This window comes from Equus asinus, chromosome 11, assembly GCF_041296235.1.
Source record: "Equus asinus isolate D_3611 breed Donkey chromosome 11, EquAss-T2T_v2, whole genome shotgun sequence".
NCBI classification, from domain to species: Eukaryota; Metazoa; Chordata; class Mammalia; order Perissodactyla; family Equidae; genus Equus; species Equus asinus.
The window spans coordinates 1,988,224-2,009,024 of record NC_091800.1 but is presented as its reverse complement, the minus strand read 5'-3'; the positions used below and the strand labels follow the sequence as shown (position 1 = coordinate 2,009,024).

The following is a 20,801-nucleotide window of genomic DNA, read 5'->3' as shown; positions in this document are numbered from 1 at the left end:
CTCCTTGTGTGTCCGGGGGGAGTGGAGTGAGGGACGGCGGGGCTGAGGGGGCACTCATCCTAGGCAGGAGCCCTTTGCTGGGTGTTGGAAGCCTGGCAGTGCATCGTGTTCCCAGCCTAGGTGTTGGCTAGCAGGATGGGAGAGTGGGTGCTTGGGACCAAGCTCCTCTATGCATATGTCAGTCCAGAGCCCTCCAGGGGTCATCTCATTCCCTCCTGGCTGGAGTTCTACACAGACACTGCTGGGTACCTGATCCCTGCTGGGGTTTCCTCCTGTGGCCAAGTCGAGGCAGGTGCCTGAGACATCCCGGCACGGCTCTCGGGCACTGTCTTTGCAGAGCTGCACGCAGGAGGTGGTCAAAGAGCTGGCAGATGGCTTCGGGTACTCCATCTCCCTGGACAGGGGCCAACTGCACCGCACCATCATCAATAACCAGGGCTGCTCTGAGGTGAGAGTGGGCACGGAGGGGTCTTCCCACCCAGGCCCCTGAGATGACCAGGGCAGGCCCAGAATCCAACCTCAAACTGCCCATCTCCTGGGACCCTAACAGGGCTGTCCCCCATGAGTGTCCCACAGTCCCAAAGGAATCTGGACTTCTGCTCCTCCCCACCAGCTGCATAGGAGGATAGGAGGGCACTCTTTGCATTTTCCTAGGAAGATTAGAGAAAACGTTGTCACTTCCCACTAGGCCCTGAGTATCTTTGAATTTTGCCTTTTTTGGAACATGCAACCTCGATAACGAGGGTCTCCAAACTCCCTTTAATGTAAGAGAAATAACCATCAGCGTGTTTTGGAAGTCAAAGGGATTCTCAGAGTGTGTCACTGCCTTGTACACTGTTTCCAGACCGGGGCGGGGTGGGGTGGCCACATAACATTTCCCTCCAGGTTGGGGCCCAATGAAGCCTCAGGCAGTTAGAGGGGCTGGCCCTCAGCCCTCACTTTGGGCAGCTCTCAGTTCTGACCCACATGACCTAGAGAAGCTACCTGGCATACCTAAGCCTCTGTTCTCCTCTCTAGAGAGGGGGTGTCTGTTGAGGACTCCCTGGGCTGGTGCTCTTCACAGAGGGAGGTCTGTTGTCCCTCAGCAAGCAAATGGCCTCGAGGGAGATCAATGTGGAATCCTTCGCAGGACCAAAGTCAGATTGTACTTTGAGAGCCCAGAACCTTGCTGAGTGTGGGAGCTCCTGTGTCTCCTGTCGCACATGTCTGGGAGGGGCTAGGAGGTCCTGGGTCAGCTGCAGACCTCGATAATGCTGGTGGTTCGCAGTGTTGGCCCTGACCCTGTGTCCTCCTCATCCCACCCAGCGTGAAGATGAGTCCACTCTGTCTGTAACTGAGGCCTGCAGGATGCGGGCCCTCCAGGCAGGCATGATGCAGAGGCTCTCAGAGTCTGTGCTGCCAGCCTTCCCCAGCAGAGTCCTCTGCAGTGTCATCAACTCCCTCTACAGCTACTCAGGCTCCAGCACTTCCCACCAGGTCCTGGACCAGCCTTTTCCCAGGTGACTGCCTGCCTCCTCCTCAGGACAGTGGTGACTCTGCCCACTGCCAGCTGTGTGTCTTGCCTTGGGAATGTCACTACATCTCTCTGAGCCTGAGTTGGCTCCTCTGAAATGTGGGGTGAGAGAGGATGAACTTGCTAGGCTTCTCCCAGGGATGAATGGCATCAGCCATCCAGGTGCTTCCCTGGTGCCCGGCTCTGCAGAGAGGGTGGTGGGCCATGCTGTGGTTGCTGGTGGTGATTATTTCTCTGTCCCCCATGGAAAGTAGTCTTCACTTCACCTCTCCCTTCACTGGCTTGTGGCTTTTTGAGTTTGGAAAAGCACCTGGAGAGCACCCTGTCAAAGAGTTTGAGATGCCATCCAGCTGGGCCTGGTGCTTGTCCTTGGTGTAGCCACTTAGGGATCTCTAGGGTCACAGAGGGGCCACAGGCCCACTCAGACACCTGGGATGGTTCTGGTTGGAGGTCATTCAACAATGTCTATGAAGGACCTACTCTGAGCAGGACTTCTGGACACACTAAGTGTCACTCAGTGAATGAAGCAGACATCCTCCCTGGGCCTCCCCTCTATTCTGAGAGTCAGACAGTCACACTTGACATCATTCACAGGTCCCATCTACCCTCCATCCCGGGCGATGCCCTCATCCCCTTTGGGACACATGGAGGCAGCTTGGCCCATTGCGTGCGGGATGCTGGAGGACAGGACCACCTCCCAAAGTGAGTGGTCTTTGGGTCGAGAAGAAGGGCCTCCTGTCTCTAGCAAACAGCGTGCGGGGCGAGGATGGAGGCTGTGGCTGGGTCAGGCCTGGGAGAACCCTGCTTCTCACCCATCTTTTGATTCCCATGGGAGGGCTGACTTCTGGTGGCTTCCACTCCAGCAGGACTGGACTCAAAGAGAGCTGAGCATGGGTCCCAGGCCCCTTAAGAATTGGAAGGGAGGCTGGGCTGCGTTGTCCCCTAGAGACCCACTCCCAGCAGAGTCCCAACTCCTCCTGCCTCCCTTTCTCCACATCCACACCTTGTGAGCACCACCGCCAGGTCCATAGTAGGAGGTGTGTGAGCAAGCTGCTCCCAAATCTGCTGGAGTCTTCATTCCAGTGGCCCACATACATGGAGGGCTTGAGTGGGCTTTGTCCAGACCCTTGGGGAGGAGAATGTCAGTGGGAACAAGAGACTCTCACAGACTCTGTGTTCAGCCTGCTGGATGAGCAGGCCTGCCACAGCCAGGTCAGCCAGCCAGGGCTCAGGGCTGGGATGGGGCCCTCCTCTGGAGGGGGAGGGTCTGGCACAGGTGCGCAGATGCTAACAAGATTGCCTTGGGAGGCCGGTGTTTAAGGAAAGGCCAGGCCACTGACTCTCTGGCCCATCTGCCTCCCTGCAGTGCTATCTATTTCCTGCTGGGAACCTGGCTGGGCCAAGGGCAGGATTGCAGGGAGCCCCTGTGGTTTCCCTGTTGGACCCTGCAGCTGGCCACTCTGCACGTCAGCTTTGGTGGCTCCGACGTGGAGGGCCATGCCTACCTTCTGCCAGGCCACCTGGAGCATCTCAAGGCCATTGAGGCTGAATGGAAAGGTGAGGGGACTGCAGTCTGGGAAGACTGTGTTGAGGTTCACGGGCTAGCATTCCCTTAGAGGCAGTGGAGTCCTTTCTATCTTTGGAAAGGCACAGAAACTGTCAGGTGTGTGCATGAAACTTTCTCTTTATCCTGCTCTAGAGCCAGCTCCAAAGCTCCTGCCACTTCCAGAGCCAGAGCCAGTGCCAGCCCCCGGGCTGGAGCCAGCTGCACCTGCAGTCTCACCACGTGTGGTAGAGCTGGAGCCAGCAGCCCCTGAGTCAGCCACTCCAGGACCAGAGCAAGGGCCACCAGTAAAGGCAGCCCCAGAGCCCAGCTGCCCCTGGGCCGTGACCACCGAGGACCAGCTGCGGGAGGAGAAGCCTAACATCTTGGACTTCCCTCCCCAGCTGGTGGCAGAGCAGCTGACGAGGATGGCTGCAGTGAGCAGAGGAGCTCACTGGGCGGGTGGCCCCTGCCTTCCCGGTGCCATGAGCAGCCCCACACCTGCCATTCCCTGCTCGGATTCCGATGATCTGGGTCCAAATCCCTGCTCCCTCCCTTATCAACACTGTGACCTGGGCAGATTTCTTTCTCCCCAAGCCTTCGCTGTCCCCTAGCGAACAGGGGACAGTAGAGACGGACACTCAGCACCTGCTGTACAGGGTGGCTGTGCCGATGAATGAGGTGGGAGAGAGTGGAAGGTGGGCAGTCTGGCCCTTTGGTGGGGGATGGGCACTCACTGAAGTGCTGCCAGGTCCTTGGGTGGATCCCCCATCTGCGCAGGTGGCCGGGACAGCCTCAGCACTTATCAGGAAGGTGATGTGTATTGACTCCAGTGGAGACAGTCAAACAAAGCTGGGGGTTGTCCCTGCCTCAGGGGGAATGTGCATGGGAATGGGGAGTGGGACCCGAGGGGCACTGGGATGGGTCGATGATGGCCCTTCTGGTGGGCATGTGTGGGCTGCCTTCTGGAGCTTGGAGGAAGTGAGACGGGGCTGGGAGCAAATGTCCCCTCCCTTCCCCTCCTTTCCTGAATCCGGGGTCATCCTGGACTGGGTGCATTCAGTGGACACAGACAAAACCCAGGGACTCCCACAAGCCTCAGGCCACATGCTCTGCTTCCTGAGCTCCAGTTCTGATCTCACCCTGCTGGGCCTATGGGGGACTGTGGATGCTGAGCTGGGGTGCGGCAGGACCGGGTGACACTCCGCATCTTCTGCAGGAGCTGTTCAAGACGTTGGTGCCCACCCACTGCCTCGGCTCCATCTGGTCTGAGCGCGACAACAGGGAACGCGAGTCCCTGGCACCCACCGTCCATGACACTGTGATGCACGACAACACCGTGGCCAATTGCATCCTCGTCACCTGCCTTGGGGACGCGAGCATGACAGCGCAGGACACGGCCAGGGTGGTTGAGCTGTGGATCAGGGTGGCTGAGGTAAGCCTTGGCACGCCCTGTCTGGATGCATGGGAATTGCCTCTTGTTTCTCAGCTCTCAGGATTGAAGTCTGGGGTCTTAGTCCCTGGACTGTTCCTTGACCCTCATGCCAGGGCCACGTTGACCTTGACTTGAGGTCCCAGTGGGGACAAGCTCAATTCCTTGTGAGCAGTGTTACTCATCGGGTGGCAGGTGTGCCCTCCCTGGCTTCCCTGGGCATCTGTCTCCTCCAGGACAGGAGAAGTCCGTGAAGTGACAGAAACCAGAGGCAGCAGAGCTTCAGCTCCCCCTCACGGCTCCATCTCTTCGCTTCCCCAGGAGTGCCGAGCCCTCGGGAACTTCTGTTCCCTCCACACAATCCTTTCTGCCCTGCAGAGCCCTGCCATTGCCCGTCTCCAAGACACCTGGGAACAAGTTTCCAGGTGGGTAGTGGGTGGTCTGCTCTCCAGCCAAGCACCATGAGGGTGAGGTGGCCCAGGCAACCTGATTTGGGCTGGCATGTCCCCCAAAGTCAGCTGAGACCACCTGGGAGGCAGCGAACGCCGGGCACAGGGACTGACCTGGGTGCTGGGTCTCTGAGTCTCTCAGCGCCCTTAGGCCAGCAGTTCCATCCCAGGGATTCATTTCCTTCCAGACCAGATCCTGGCTTGAGCCCAGGTGGAGATTCTCAGGTGTTTCCTTTGCAGCAACAGAAGCCTCTATGCAGCTGAAACCAACACTGTTCCAAGGAGATCTGTTTGGGACATCTGGGAATGGAGGCCCCAAGGGACAAGAGGAGAGGCCCCCTCCACAGTCCCATGGGGACCCAGAGCTCAGAACACCCCAGTGAAATCCCTCATCCAGGCCCCAGGCAGTTTGGATCTGCTGGGTTCTCAAACAAATGGGACTTGCCTTCAAGCATGCCACAGTTTTTCTTGCTTGCTTGCTTGCTTTCTTTCCCCACCCTGCAGGGAGAGTTCTCGAACCTGGAAGAAGTGGGTCAGGAGAGAGAAACGCGTGAGCAGGGAGCTGCTAGTGCAGGTAACCTGGAGGCTGGAGATCTGGAAGGAGGCCAGAAGGAGGGGGGAGGGGAACATCCCGAGGGGATCCTAGGAGGTGAGGCTATGGCAAGGCTCGGCCCAGGCTGGAGGTCAGAGAGCCCTGTGAGGGTGGGGTAGGCCGGGGACACTCGGCCAGGTCCCCCAAGACAACCTGCCCTCCCCCTCCCTGTCTGTTCAGCTGGGGTCTGGACGCAACCCTGGAGTCCAGAGGTCGGGGCCTTGGTCAGATTTGGAGCCAGGGCTGGGGTGAAGGCAGCGGGGACAGGGCCTGTAGCTGGCACGGGGAGCAGCCTCTCCCAGTGGGTCCTTGAGCCAGTCACTGCCCCTCTGGGGGCCTCCGTCTCCTCCTCTGGGAAGTGGAGGGAGATGATCAGCGGCGCAGGCCTCCCAGCGGGGTGCTACCATCCAAGGGAGGACAGGAACGCAAGGAGATTTGTGCCGGCTCCTCCTCGAGAGGTGAGGGGAGAGCAGTGATGACACACAGATGACTCTGAGTCCTCAGGAGACTCCTGGAAGCAGGTGACTTTCTCCTCACACTTTTCAGCTGAGGAAAGAGGGCCAGGGAGGCCTGGGCAGGCCCAAGGTCACATAGGACTGAGTCCTGGAGCTGGGACTGGTCTAGAATCAGAGCACCCTGCAGTTTGGTGGAGCAGAGGCAGCAGGGGACTGGAGCCGATGGCCAGGGTCTGAGATCAGGGGCCTTGGGGGACGTGCGGAGGGGAGTATGGGCACACTGACCCTGTCTTTGGCCCCAACAGGAGGCGACCTCTGTGTTAAAGACTGCAGAGAGGGCCCGCCAGGGAGCCCAGGAGAGGCAGCAGCAGCAGGAGAGGGTGACTGTGGGCGAGGGGTGTAGGAGTCAGAGGAGAGGGGGCTCCCCCTCCCAGCTGGAGACCTCCCTCAGAAGAGGGGCCTTCCTCCTCAGGCGAATCTGCTGTGGCTGCCAAGCATGACGGGCCTGCAGTGGCAGTGAGCAGGAGGAGGCCTGGAAGGGCTGGCAGCAGGGCAGATTTGGGGTGGGGAAGGGCAGGGGCCACTGCCCCTGGGAGGGGCCAACAGCCATCCCTGGGACTTGACTGATGGAGTTTGGTGTTCCTGGAGGGGAGCGGGGGAGGGAATTGTGTGTGTTGGGGTGTCCTGAGGATCCTAGGCTGCTCTGTGTGGGAGCGTGGGGTGGGCAGGAGGCTGGGCTGAAGGGTTTCAGGGGAAGGTTCATGGGGGCACCTGAGAGCGGGAGCTCATCACCATGCCCATCCTGATGGCGGCACAGGGTGTCGTCCCCTCCCTGGTGACGTTCTTCTGTTCCCTGGAGCTGCTGGATGCTACAATGGAGGATTATGTGGAGGTGAGTGAGCCCGGAGGTGGCTCCAGGGGCTCAGGCTCCTGAGGTTGGGGAGGAGACAGTCCTGTCCTGAGCCCTGAGCTCTCTGCATTTGGCAAAGGTCCTCTCAGCAGGGCCTCCAGCCTCGTGTGGGAGTTGGGGTGTCAGGCCCATCTCCCCAGTGGGTGATTCAGGCTCTGCATAAGCCACTGTCCAGGTTCCCTGGGCTGCTGAGGCTCAGAGCTGCCTGACTGTGTGGCCGCAGGAGGTGGTGTCTGAGCTGGATTCAGCGTCTCCCTCTGGACCTGCCAGTGAGGGAAGAGAAGTCGGGCCCCTCCCAGTCAGGAAGCACATCAGTGGCTGAGCTGTCTCTTCCTGCCTGAGGCCTGAGTCTCCCCACGTGTCATCAGAGAGGGTTGGGTTACAAGGTCTCTTGCCTCAGTTGCTCTGTGCCCCCTGCTCTGGAGCCCAGAGACTGGCCCAGGTCCAAGTCTGGGCTCTGGATGGGCCTGCCCACTGGCAGTAGTGCAGCATTGCAAGAGGTGTGGACGGGGGCTAGTGCTGGCCAAGGGGGCTGTTTCTGATGGACTGCGGCTGTCTGCTTTCCAGGGCAATGTGCTCAACTGTCGGAAATGGAATGAGGTGAGCGGCTGTGGCCTCCCGGTGGGGAGGGTGGGGGTTGGAAATCAGAGACCCCCCAGCAGTGGGCAGCACCCCCTCTGGCCCAATCCCCAGGGTGGAACATTTATTTGCACAGTTCGATATACAGAGCTAGGGATCCTATGGCATTGGTGGGTGGGGGAAGGGCTGGCATCAAAGACTCCTTCCTGGAGGAGGAGCTATTTTGGGCCAAGTGTGAGAGCAGGCAAGTCCTGACTGGAATAGCAGGGAGGGAGGGTTCCCAAGTGGGCAAAGGCCCCAGACTGGCCCCTTGCCCCCTTCCTCAGCCCCTCCACGAGCCCTGCAGGGTCCCCCACTCAGGCCCTGTAAGCATCCTGTGCTTGCTCTGTCCTAGCAATTCAAACTGATGGAGGAGATCGAGCTGCTCCAGGAGGCTGCAAATCTGTACACCGTGCAGCCCGACGAGCACTTTGGGGCCTGGTTCCAGGCCGTGGAGCCCCTGAGCGAGGAGGAGAGGTGAGTCGGGTCATGAGTTGGGGGAGGGCAGGGCAGACTCTCTATGCTGACCAGCTCCAGAGCCCATGGCCATGGCTCCATGGTCAGCCTCAGATCTGGTTGCATGGCGACCCCTGGGGTCCTTCGACTCCAGCTGCTGGCAGGCTGCAGGATGCACATGTGATGTGTGGCTCCTGAGAGCTCCCAGCTCCGCTCTGTCCTGTAGCTACAGCCTGTCCTGCCAGCTGGAGCCCCGATACCACTGGGTCAGAAAGATTCGACTCTTCTTCAAACACAAGAAGGACCGCTCAGGGCAGAGTGAGTGTCTAGACCGGCAGTGGCTGAATCCATGGGCTCAGGAAAAATTCAGGCTGAGTGTGGGCCTGGGGAGGCAGACAGCTGGCCCTGGGTTCCAGCTCCACTGCTGAGCAGTCCTGTCCTGGGCAGTTGCACTCACGTTCCTGGGATTGGTTTCCTCCTCTGTGAAGTGGGTGACGCTAAATATCAGCCCCTGTGTCAGGGACAGATGGGGTGCTGTTGGCTGACTGAGCACTGAGCACAGGGCTGGAGCACAGAGCGCAGTGGGGACCGGGATGGGGTGTGCACTGTGTTTCCAGGGCAGGCGGCTCAGGAAATGCCTCTCTTTCTCCAGACACCAGACCCTCCACCAAGGGCCCAGTGGTGGTGGTTGATGACCCTCCTGAGACCAGCTGAGCTACAGCGGGGACACAGCATTGACACTCAGGGTGCACAGGGCCACCTCCCCTGATTCTGATGAGGAGAACTTTGTGATCTGTTTCTTGGGGTCCCGTTGGCCACGAGGGAAGGCACCAACCCCTCTTCTCCCTCCCCCCTTTTCCCCAGCACCTATTTCCCTATTTGGCGGGGCCATATTTTGTTGTCAATGGTAAATGCTCCGTTTGAGTATTATATTAAATTGTTGCTTCTTTCTAATCCTGGGAGTGGAGGTGTGAGTCTTTCGCTCGCAGCGCTCATGGAAACCAGATCCAGAAACTCACATTCCTCCTCAAATTTAGAAATCTCCCAGAGTGAGCAGCTCAGTTTATGTGGAGAAGGGAGAAGTGCCAGTCCCCTCCCTGGCTACTGAAGGACATGCCCAAGTCCCCCTCCCGCCAAGGACAGGATCATTGCAGTGTGGTTCAACCTGTCCAGGAGCAGAGATGGCCCCTCCGACCTCTTGGGACTAAGCGGTTGGAGGCGTTTTCTCGGGCAGAGCCACAACCACTAAGCTGGGCGTGTCTGTCAAACTAGCACGTGCCTGTCCCTAGCACACGTCCTGCCCAGGACAGTGGCTGCCTTTCGACACTCTGCCGGAAGAGGGAACATTTTCCCAGTTTCTCTTGCACACAGATTAGGACCTTGTTTTCTGATTCAGTCTCCAGAATGGCTTCAGCTCTAAGTGGGGAAAATACCGTCAAAAGCTCAAAACGTGCACATAGAGAGGATGAGGCCAGAGGAAGGTCCTGTGGACATGGACCATGGGCAGGCAGGACTCTGCCTTCTCGGGCCCACTAGGGGCTCCCTGTTCACCTCTGACCTAGACTGGATCCCCCTGGGCTTCGGGTCCCTGACTCCAAATACCATTTCCTGCTTGTTGTCTATCCAAGGGGAAAGCTGTGGGATGCAGCTTTTAGGGCCTCAGCCAGGTCTCCCTCCAGAAACCTAGTGCTCCCAACAATCTGTTCCAGAAAATATCACCAGAGACAACACTTTCCAACTCATCTTATGAGGCCAGAAGAACCCTAAAAGCAAAACTAGAGTTTAAAAGTAGGAAAAACTTGAGAACAACAAGTCTCAGAAATGAGCAGTTACCGTTTTCTACGAAATATTAGAAAACTGAAGCCAACAATGTAAAACAATCATACACCAGGACAAAGAGGAAATTTTTTCAGGTATGCAAGGTTGTATCAGCATTCCAAAATTAGATCAATGTGATCCACCCTGTCATAGGCTAAAGGAGAAATTTATACCTATATGTCAGTTGGTATGTGGGGGAAGTCATCAGATAGTACATATTAGATATGTCAGGTTCTTTCTCTATCAATTGCACCTCATTAAAGCTCTTACAAAAATGAACCTAGATATAGAATTTACACTTTCACAAACTTTTAGAAAATGGAACAGAGACCTAAATGTAATGCAAAACAATACAACTTCTAAAAAGATTATGCAACAAACTCTAAGTGGACTCGAATCTGGAATTATGTTATTAAGATACAAACTGAAAATATAATCTAGGAAAAAAAACTGATGTTAGACTTTATTTATTATTTTGGTAAGGAAGGTTGACCCTGAGCTAACATCTGCGCCGATTTTCCTCTATTTGGCCTGTGGGATGCTGTCACGGCATGGCTTGACAAGCTGTGTAGGTCTACACCCAGGATCCGAACCTGTGAACCCCAGGCTGCCGAAGTGGAGTGCGTGAACTTCACCACTGCGCCAGCGGGCCGGCCCCAAGTTAGACTTTATTAAATTAAAAACTCCTGCTTTGTGGAAGGCAAAATCGATGAGTCAAAAGACAAATTACAGACTGGCAGACGATATTCGCAAAACTGATATATGATAAAGAAACTATGTCCAAGATATATGTAAAGAATTCTTAAAAGTCAACCATAACAAAAAAATAAACAACCTTATTGAAAAATGGGCAAAAGACCTGAATATATCCCTCACCAAAGAAGACATACAGATGGCAAACGAGCCTGAGGACAGATGACCACCGCCACAGGTCATTCGGGAATTTCATATAAAACCTCAATGAGATACTTCTACACACCTATTAGAACTGATAAATGCAGGAAACTGGAGCCCGTTTCCAGTGTATCTGACAGTTGGTTCCATGGTGTCTGGCAGGTGGTTCCTGTGTGTCTGGCATATGGTTCTGGTACATTCGAAAGGTGGTTCTGGCATGTCCAGCAGGTTGCAACAGTGTGTCTGGGACCTGATTCCATCCTGTCCGGTTGATGCTTTCAGAGTGTCCTGGCTTTGTTTCCGGCCTGTCTTGCAATTAGTTCCCGCATGTCTGGTGGGTGATTCTGGCGTGTCTGGCAGATTTTCCAGCCTTTTCCAGAAATTGGTACTGGCGTATCCAGGACCTGGTTCCGGTGTATCCGGCAGGTGATTTTGGCGTGTCCGGCAGGTTGTTCTGGCGTGTTAGGATGGTGGTTCCAGCTTGTGTGGCAGGTGTTTGTGGCATATCCGGCACCTGGTTCTGGCATATTTGGGAGGTGGTTTCAGTGTATCTGGTACTTGGTTCTGGGATATCCAACAGGTGGTTCCGAAGTGTGTGGCAGGTGGTTCCTGTGTGTCTGGCATGTGGTTCTGGTAGGTTCGGATGATGGTTCCGGCCTGTCCGTTAGGTGCTTCCAGCATGTCTGGAAGTTGGTTCTGGTGTGTCAGACTCATGTTTCCAGTGTGTCCGGTGGGTGCTTCCGGTGAGTCTGGTGGGTCGTTATGGGATGTCTGTGTGGTGGTTCCAGAGTGTTCGGCGGGTGCTTTTGGCATGCCTATCGGGTTTTTCCAGCATCTAAGGTGCCTGGTTCGAGCATATCCAGCAGGTGAGTTCTTTCTCAGCTTCCTAAAGAGCTGGAAGCAAGACAGTTTGTGGCTTGTCTCCCCTTGAGGGATGGAGGCAGTGCTTTGTGCCATCCACCTCTCGAGCAATATAGGGCATGGTTGAGAGCAAATGGGCCTTTCTGAAATAGGGTCTTTCTGACACTCTCTCCACGAGTGCACAAGGGCGGTTGGTTAAAAGCCTCTTGTCTCTATCCTCCTAAGCTTGTGGAATCACAATCATACGGGCCTTGGCCCCATTGCTTAAGGGGAAGATGCAGCCATTACCCCTGAGCCAGGTTGGCAAGAGGGAAATGTGGCAGAAGCAGAAGTTCTAAAGCAGCGAGTTAAGGGCTGGGAGGAAATGGCGTTCAACTGCCTGTGTGTGAGAGGTTCCCAGTATGCCGTAAGAGCACTGTGGAAAGCGACTTCTTTCTCAGCTTCCTAAAGAGCTGGAAGCAAGATGGTTCGTGTCTTGTCTCCCCTTGAGGGATGGAGGCAGTGCTTTGTGCCTTCCACCTCTAGAGCAATGTAGGGCACGGCTGAGAGCAAAGGGGCTTTTCTTCCATAGGTGCTTTCTGACACTCTCTCCTCCAGTGCACAAGGGCGGTTTGTTAAAAGCCTATTGTCTCTCTCCTCCTAAGCATGTGGATGCACAATCATTCGGGCCTCAGCCTCCTTGCTTAAGGAGAAGATGTAGGCATTTTGTCTGAGCCGGGTTGGCAAGATGGAAATGCCCCAAAAGCAGAAGTTCTAAAGCAATGAGTTAAGGGCTCCAAATAAACAGCATTTCAGGTGCCTTTGTATGAGATGTTCAAGGTACACTATAAGAACAGTGTGGAAAGTGAGTTCTTTCTCAGCTTCCTAAAGAGCTGGAAGCAAGATGGATTATTGCTCATCTCCCCTTGAGGGTTGGAGGCAGTGTTTTGTGCCTTGCAGTTTTAGGGCAATGTAGGACTCTGCTGAGCAAACTTGGCCTTTCTTCCATAGCTGCTTTCTGAACACTCTCTCCACCCATGCACAAAGGCGGCATGAGAGGTTGCCGGTATGCTGTAAGAGCACTGTGGAAAGCGAGTTTTTCTTAACTTCCAAAGAGTGGTTGGTTAAAATCCTATTGTCTCTCTCCTCCTAAGCATGTAGAAGGACAATCATTCATGCCTCAGCCGAATGATTCGGGCGGGTCTTGTGTGACCCACCTGCCTTAAATGCTGGAACCAACTGCTGGACACTTCAGAAGCATCATCTGGAAACGGTGGAACCACCCACCGCAGATGTGAGAATCAGGTCCAAAATGTGCCAGAGCACCTGCAGGACACACCAGAACCATCTGACTCAAATGCCAAAATCACCTGCCTGATACACAAGAACCACTTGATGGACACTCCAGAATCACATGACGGGCATGAAAGAACCATCTCTCAGAGTGCCAGAACCATATGCTGGAAACGCCAGAACCACATCACTGACAGACATGAACCACCTGCTGGACACGCCTGAACCATCTGCTTCACTCGCCAGAACCACCTTCTGGACAAGCCAAAATCACCTGCTGGATGCACTGGAACCAGGCCCCTTAGAAGCCGGAAAAAGCCAACAGACATGCCAGAAGCACCTGCCGCACACTCTGAAACCACGATACAGACATGCCTGAATGACCCGCCATACACACCAGAAGCACCCACCAGACACGCCAGAACCACCTGGAACCACCCGCCGGACACACTGGAACCATGACACTGACACGCCAGAACCACCTTGCAGACATGCCAGAAGCACCCAAAGGACATGCTGGAACCATCTTCCGAACATACCAGAACCACATGCCAGACACACAGGAACCACCTGCCAGACACTTCGCAACCACCTGTTGGATATGCCGAGACCACGTGCCAGATACACTGAAACCAGCTCCTGAATACACCAGAACCAGGTGCTGGCCATGCCACAAACACCTGCCAGACAAGCCAGAACCACCAGCCTAACACGCCAGCACAACCTGCCGGACATGCCAAAATCACCTGCCAGATAAACTGGAACCAGGTCCTGGATACGCCAGAACTAATTTCCAGAAAAGTCCAGAACAACCTGCCAGGCAGCCTGGAATCCCCTGCCAGGCATGCGGGAACCAACTGTCAAACACGCCGGAACCAACACCTGGACACACTGAACGCACCAACCACACACGAAGGAATCAGCGTCCGGACACACGGTAGCCACCAGCCAGACACACCAGAACCACTTTCAGAACATACTGGAACCATATGCCAGACACACAGGAACTACCTGCCAGACACCACGGAACCAATGGTCAGATACGATGGAACCAGGCACCCAGTACACTGAAGCCACCTGCTGAACACGCCCAAACGCTGTGCTGGACATACCAGATCCATATGATGGATACACCAGAAACAGGTCCAGCACAGGCCAGAACCAGGTTCCAGAAATACCTGAAACAGCTGCCGGACACACCTGAACCACCTGTTAGACCAGTCTGAACCACTAGATGGAGAATCCTGAACCACATGCCAGGCACACCGGAACCAGGTGCCCCACACGCTAGAACCACCTTCTGGACATGTCTGAACCACCTACAAGTCTTGTGAGAACCACCTGCCAGATACAGCGGATACAGGTGTCGCACACACCGAAACCAGGTGATGGACATGACTGACCACCTGCAAGACATGCCAGAACCAGGTGCCAGACACACTGGAACCAGGTGCCAGACACACTGGAACCACCTGCCAGACACCTCAAAATCCCCTGCTGGATACGACGGAACCTTGTGACACAAACGTCGGAATCATCTACCAGACATGCCGGGACCACCTCTTGGACATGCTGGAACCAGGTGCCTGATTCACTGAAAGTACCTGCCAGACACACCAGAACCAGGTGTCAGACATGCCTGGACAACCCACAGGACACGTCAAAATCACCTGCATGATACCCTGGAACCATGTGCTAGACATAACGGAACCACCTGCCAGATACACCAGAAACAGGCGCAGTACATGCCGGAACCAGGTGCCCCACACGACTGATTCACCTGCCGGACAAGACTCAACCATCTGCCGGACATGCCGAAACCACCTTCTGGGTGCTCTGGAACAATCTGTGTGCACGCCTGAACCACCCGCTGCACAAGTGTGACCCATGTGCCTGACATGCTGTAACCAACTGTTGGACATGTTGGAACCATCATCTGGACACTCTGTAACCACTCACCACAGTCGTGAGAATCAGGTCCAGAACGTGCCGGAAGCACCTGCAGGAGACGCCAGAACCACCTGACTCACACGCCGAAATCACCTGCCGAATATGCCAGAACCACTTGACGGACACTCTGGAATCACATGCAGGGCATGCCAGAACCACCTCTCAGATATGCCAGAAACACGTGCCAGACATGATGGAACCACTTTCTGGACAGACCTGAACCACCTGCCGAAAACACCAGAACCACCTGCTTGACTCACCAGAACCACCTGCGAGACATGCCAAAATCACCTGCCAGATACACTAGAACCAGGTCCCTTAGATGCTGGAAAAACCCGACAGCCATGCTGGAACCAGCCTCTGCACACTCTTTAACCACCACACAGACATGCCAGAACGACCCACCAGACACACCGGAAGCACCCACCAGACACACCTGGAAACACCTGCCGGACACACCTGAAACATGACTCTGACACACCAGAACCAACTCCCGCACATGCCAGAAGCACCTAACGGACACATCAGAACCATCTTCCAAACGTACCAGAACCACATGCCAGACACACAGGAACCACCTGCCAGACACTTCGCAAACACCTGTTGGATATGCTGAGACCACGTGCCAGATACACTGAAACCAATGGCGAATACGCCAGAACCAGGTGCCGGACATGCCACAAAAACCTGTCAGACAAGCCAGAACCACCATCCTAACATGCTGGAAAAACCTGCCAGACATAACAAAATCACCTGCCAGATACACCAGAACCAGCTCCTGGATACACCAGAACCAATTTCTGGAAAAGGCTGGAATCCCCCACTGCACATGCGGGAACCGAATGCCAGACATGCCGGAATCAACACCTGGACACTGTGAGCGCACCAACCACACACAACTGAATCAGGTCCTGGACACACAGTAGCCACCTGCCAGACACGCTGGAACCACCTTCAGAACATACCGGAACCACATGCCAGACACACAGGAAACACCTGTCAGACACCATGGAACCAACTGTCAGATACGGAACCAGGTGCCTGGTATGCCGAAGCCACCTGCTGAATACGCCAGAACCATGTGCCACACACGCAGGAACCATGTTATAGATACGCCAGGAACAGGTCCAGCACAGGCCAGATCCAGGTGCCAGACACGCCTGAAACAGCTGCCAGACACCCTTGAATCACCTTCTAGACCAGCCTGAACCACTTGACAGAAAATCCATAACCTGGTTCCGGTGTGCCCAGAACGTGCTTACGGTATCCAGTACCTGATTCTGCCATATGTGAGAGGTGATTCCGGCATGTCTGACAGTTGGTTCCGGGATGTCAGGCTCATGCTTCCGCCGTGTTTCATGGGTGGATCAGTGCTGTCCAGCACGTGGATCAGTTGTGTCTGGTGGTGGGTTGCAGCATATCTAGGGGTCGTTGCAGTGTGTCCAGAAGGTCGTTCCGTCGTGTCCAGCATGTGGTTCTGCCGAGTCAAGCAGGTGGTTCCAGCGTGTACGGCAGGTGGGTCAGGCATGTCTGTCAGCTGGTCGAGGTGCCTCTGCCAGATGGTCCAGGCATGGCTGTCCCCTGGCCCAGGCATTTCTGAAATGTGGTTCTGACGTGTCCGAATGATGTTTGGGCATATCCTGCATGTGATTCTGTCCTCTCCGGGAGGTGCTTTGGGGTTGTCCGGCAGGTGGTCCGGGTGTATCCAGGAAGTGGTTCGGCATAGCAGGTGTGTCCTTTGAGAATGTCTAGCCTGGGGTTCTGGCATATCCCACAGGTGGTTCCAGCGTGTCTTGCATCTGGATGTAGCGTGTTCGGCTTCCAGCATGTCCACCAGATGGTTCCAGCTCATCCTAAAGGTGGTTACGACGAGTTCATCAGGTGGTTCAGGCTTGTTCATCACTTGGTTCAGTCGTGTCCAGGACTTGGTTCCAGGATGTGCAACACCTGTTTCTGGCGTATCCAGTAGGTGGCTCCAGGGTGTCCTGCAGGTGGTTCAGTTTTGTCTGGCACCTTGTTTCGGTGTGTGTGACACCTTTTTCTAGCACATCTGGCAGGTGATTCTGGCATGTCTGGCAGGTGATACTTGCATGTCTGGCAAGTGTTTTGGGCATGTCCAGCAGGTTTTTCTGGCCTTAGGGCACCAGATTCCGCCGTGTCCGGCAACTGGTTCTGGCATATCCAACAGGTGTTTCCGGCATGTCTGGTAGGTGTTTGCGGTGTGTCTGGCAAGTGGTTCTGTTACATTGGTAAGCTGTTTCCAGCATTTCCAGTGGGTGCCTCCAGGGTGTCCAGCAGTTGGTTCAGATGTGTGTGGCTGGTGCTTCTGGTGTGCCTGTGTGGTGGTTCTGAAGTGCCTGGCTGGTGCGTCTGGGGTGTCTGGCAGTTGATTCCCACGTGTCTGGCAGGTGATTCCAGCGTGTCTGGCAGGTGGCTATGGTGTGTCCAGGACCTGATTTCGTCATGTCAGATGGTGGTTTAGCATGTCTGGGTGGTGGTTCTGGCATGTCCATCAGTTGATTTTGACATTGAAGTTGGTTCTGGTGTATTCAGGACCTGGTTATGGCATATCCAGCAGGTGATTTCAGCTTGTCCTGCCTGTTGTCTGGCGTGTCTGGCAGGTGGTTCTGGCATGCCCGGCAGGTGGTTGTGATGTGTTTGGCATCTGCTTCTGGCGTATCCTGCATGTGGTTTTACAGTGTCCGGCACCTGGTTCTGCCATGTTCGACAGGTGGCTCCAGTGTGTCAGGCAGGGGTTTCTGGGATGTCAGGCAGGTGGTTCTGGTGTGTCCGGCTCATGGTTCAGCTATGTTTGGCAGGTGGGTCAGTGCTGTCCAGCAGGTGGATCAGTCATGTCCGGTGGTTGGTGGCAGCATCCAGGGGTGGTTCCAGCATGTCAAGAAGGTGGTTCCGTTGTGTCCAGCAGGTGGTTCTGGCATTTCCAGAAAGTGGGTCCACTGTGTCCAATGGGTGATTCTGCCAGTTCCTGCACGTGATTCCAGCGTCTCCAGGACCTGATTCTGGCATCTCCAGTGCATGGTTCCAGACTGTCTGGGTGGTGGTTCCGAGGTGCCCAGCAGTTGGTTCCAGCATGTCAGGCAGGTAGTTCAGGTTTTTCCAGTGGATTGTTTCAGTATGTCCAGCGGGTAGTTCAGGTGTGTCTGGCAGGTTGTTCAAGCATGTCTGTCAGCTGGTCCAGTTGCATCTGGCACTTGGTCCTGGCATGGCCGTCCCATGTTCCAGGCATTTCTGAAACGTGGTTTTGATGTGTCCGAAATGTGGTTTTGGCCTGTCTGGCATCTGATACATTCCTCTTCAGGAAATGCTTTGGGGGTGTCCGGCAGGTGGTCTGGGTGTTTCCAGGAAGTGGTTTGGCATGTCTGGCATGTCCTTCAATTATGTCTTGCCTGTGTTTCTGGCGTGTCCAGCAGGTGGTTACAGTGTCTCTGGTACCTGGCTCCTACGAGCGCAGCAGGGACTTCCAGCATGTCTAGCAGGTGGAGCCACCTGCTGGAAATGCCAGAAACAGGCACAGCCGGACACACCAGAACCACCTTAAGAATGTACCAGAACCACATGCGAGACACACAGGAACTACCTGCCAGACACCATGGAAACAACTGTCAAATATGCTGGAACCAGGGGCCCGGTACGCTGAAGCCACCTGCTGAATACACCAGAACCATGTGCCGGACACGCTGGATCCATGTGATGGGTACACCAGAAACAGGGCCAGCACAGTCCAGAACCAGGTGCCGGACACACCTGAACCACCTTCTAGACCAGCCTGAACCACGTGATGGACAATCTAGAACCACATGCCGGGCACACCAGAACAAGTTGTCCAACATGCCAGAACCACCTGCTCGACACTCCTGAACCACCACTCAGTCTTGTGAGAACCACCTGCTGGATACACCGGAAACAGGTGTTGCACATGCCAAAACGAGGTGCTGGACATGACTGAACCACCTGAAAGACATGTGAGAACCAGATGGCAGACATGCTGAAACCACCTGCAGGACGCGTCAAAATCCCCTGCCGGATACAGGGAAACCATGTGCCGCACATGCCAGAATCACCTACCAGACATGCCAGGACCACCTGTTAGATATGCCAGAATCAGGTGCCTGATTCGTTGAAACTACCTGCCGGACATGCCAGAACCAGGTGTCAGACATGCCTGGACAACCCACATGACACGTTAAAATCACCTGCATGATACCCCGGAACCATGTGTCAGACATAATGGAACCACCAGCTGGACACACCAGAGCCACCTGCCAGATATGCCAGAAACAGGCACAGCACATGCAGGAACCAGGTGCCCCAGATGACTGATCCACCTGCCAGACAAGACTGAACCATCTGCCGGACATGCTGAAACCACCTTCTGGATGTGCCTGAACCATCTGTGGCACACTCTGGAACCACCCACCGGACATGTGTGATGCACTTGCCTGACAAGCTGGAACCAGCTGTCAGACACATAAGGACCATCATCTGGGCACTCTAGAACCACCCACCACAGACACGAAAATCAAGTCCAGAATGCGCCAGAAGCAACTTCAAGACATGCCAAAATCACCTGCCAGATATGCCAGAACCACTTGACGGACATTCCGGAAGCACATGCCAGGCATGCCTGAACCACCTCTCAGATATGCCAGAGCCATGTGCTGGACATGCCAAACCACCTCCCAGACACACCTGAACCACCTGCTGGACATGCCTGAACCACCTGCCAGATATGCTGGGACCAGACCCCTTAGACGCTGGAAAAGCCTGACAGACATGCTGGAACAACCCACCGGACACACCAGAACCACCTGGAACCACCCACCAGACACACTGGGACCATGACTCTGACATGCCAGAACCAGCTCCCGGACATGCCAGAAGCACCCAACAGACATGCCATAACCATCTTCCAAACCTACCAGAACCACATGCCAGACACACAGGAACCACCTGCCAGACACCAGGGAACCAACTGTCATATATGCCGGAACCAGGCGCCTGGTACCCTAGAGCCACATGCCAAATATGCCAGAACCATGTGCCAGACACGCCGGAACCATGTCATGGATACACCAGAAACAGGTCCAGCACAGGTCAGAACCAGGTGCCGGACATGCCTGGAACAGCTGCTGGACACACAAGAACCACCTGCTAGACCAGCCTGAACCACTTGACGGACAATCCAGAACAACATGCCAGGCACACCAGAACCAGGTGCCCAACATGCCAGAACCACCTGCTGGACATGCCTGAACTACCTGCCTGCCTAGTGAGAATCACCTGCCAGATACACCAGAAACAGGTGTCGCACACTCCAAAACCAGGTGCCGGACATGACTGAACCACCTGCAAGACACGCCAGAACCAGCTGCTGCACACACTGGAACCACCTGCCGGACAATTCGAAATCACCTGCCGGATATGCCAGAACCATGTGCTACACATGCCGGAATCACCTACCAGACACGCCAGGATCACCTTTTTGCTATACCGGAACCAGCCGCCTGATTCGCTGAAAAGTACCTGCCAGACATACCAGAACCAGGTGTCCGATACACCTGGAAAAACCACAGGACGGGTGTAAGTCATCAGCATGATACCCTGTAACCATGTGCCAGACGTAAGGGACCCACCTGCCTGACACGCCAGAGCCACCTGGCAGATACACCAGAAACAGGCGCAGCACACACCAGAACCAGGTGCCCCACACGACTGATCCACCTGCCATACAAGACTGAACCATCTGCCGGACATGCCGAAAGCACCTTCCGGATGCGCCGGAACCGTCTGTAGCACATGCCGGAACCAGCCACCGGACATGTGTGACCCACCTGCCTGACACGCTGGAACCAACTGGCGGACACGTTGTAACCATCATCTGGACACTCTGGACCACCCAACGCAGATGCGAGAATCAGGTCTAGAAAGTGCCAGAAGCACCTGCAGGACACACCAGAACCACCTGACTCACATGCCAAAGTCACCTGCTGGATGTGCCAGAGCCAATTGACGGACAC

At 55.3% G+C, this 20,801-nt stretch overlaps 1 protein-coding gene across 37 annotated transcripts in view; it reads left to right on the top strand.

Moving 5' to 3' along the window:
* Positions 1–8,922, top strand: part of LOC139046586 (ral guanine nucleotide dissociation stimulator-like) — a 36,706-nt gene extending 27,784 nt beyond the window's left edge. For 10 of the 37 annotated variants that reach the window (XR_011506786.1, XR_011506789.1, XR_011506779.1 and 7 more), the window contains 14 exons: positions 338–448; positions 1,306–1,499; positions 2,108–2,215; positions 2,880–3,070; positions 3,213–3,737; positions 4,276–4,491; positions 4,725–4,913; positions 5,442–5,511; positions 6,290–6,500; positions 6,802–6,876; positions 7,462–7,494; positions 7,868–7,989; positions 8,195–8,286; positions 8,621–8,922. Coding sequence is in view for 16 of the 37 variants with exons in the window: in XM_070520285.1 (XP_070376386.1) it covers positions 2,134–2,215; positions 2,880–3,070; positions 4,276–4,491; positions 4,810–4,913; positions 5,178–5,511; positions 5,889–5,987; positions 6,802–6,876; positions 7,462–7,494; positions 7,868–7,989; positions 8,195–8,286; positions 8,621–8,682 (1,410 nt within the window). In the remaining 21 variants the exon portion in view is untranslated. Of the gene's footprint in view, positions 1–337; positions 449–1,305; positions 1,500–2,107; positions 2,216–2,879; positions 3,071–3,212; positions 3,738–4,275; positions 4,492–4,724; positions 4,914–5,177; positions 5,512–5,888; positions 6,763–6,801; positions 6,877–7,461; positions 7,495–7,867; positions 7,990–8,194; positions 8,287–8,620 lie in introns of those variants that run through there. The other 27 variants (XM_070520285.1, XM_070520291.1, XM_070520290.1 and 24 more) reach the window with 17 other exon arrangements.
* Positions 8,923–20,801: the final 11,879 nt, after the last annotated feature.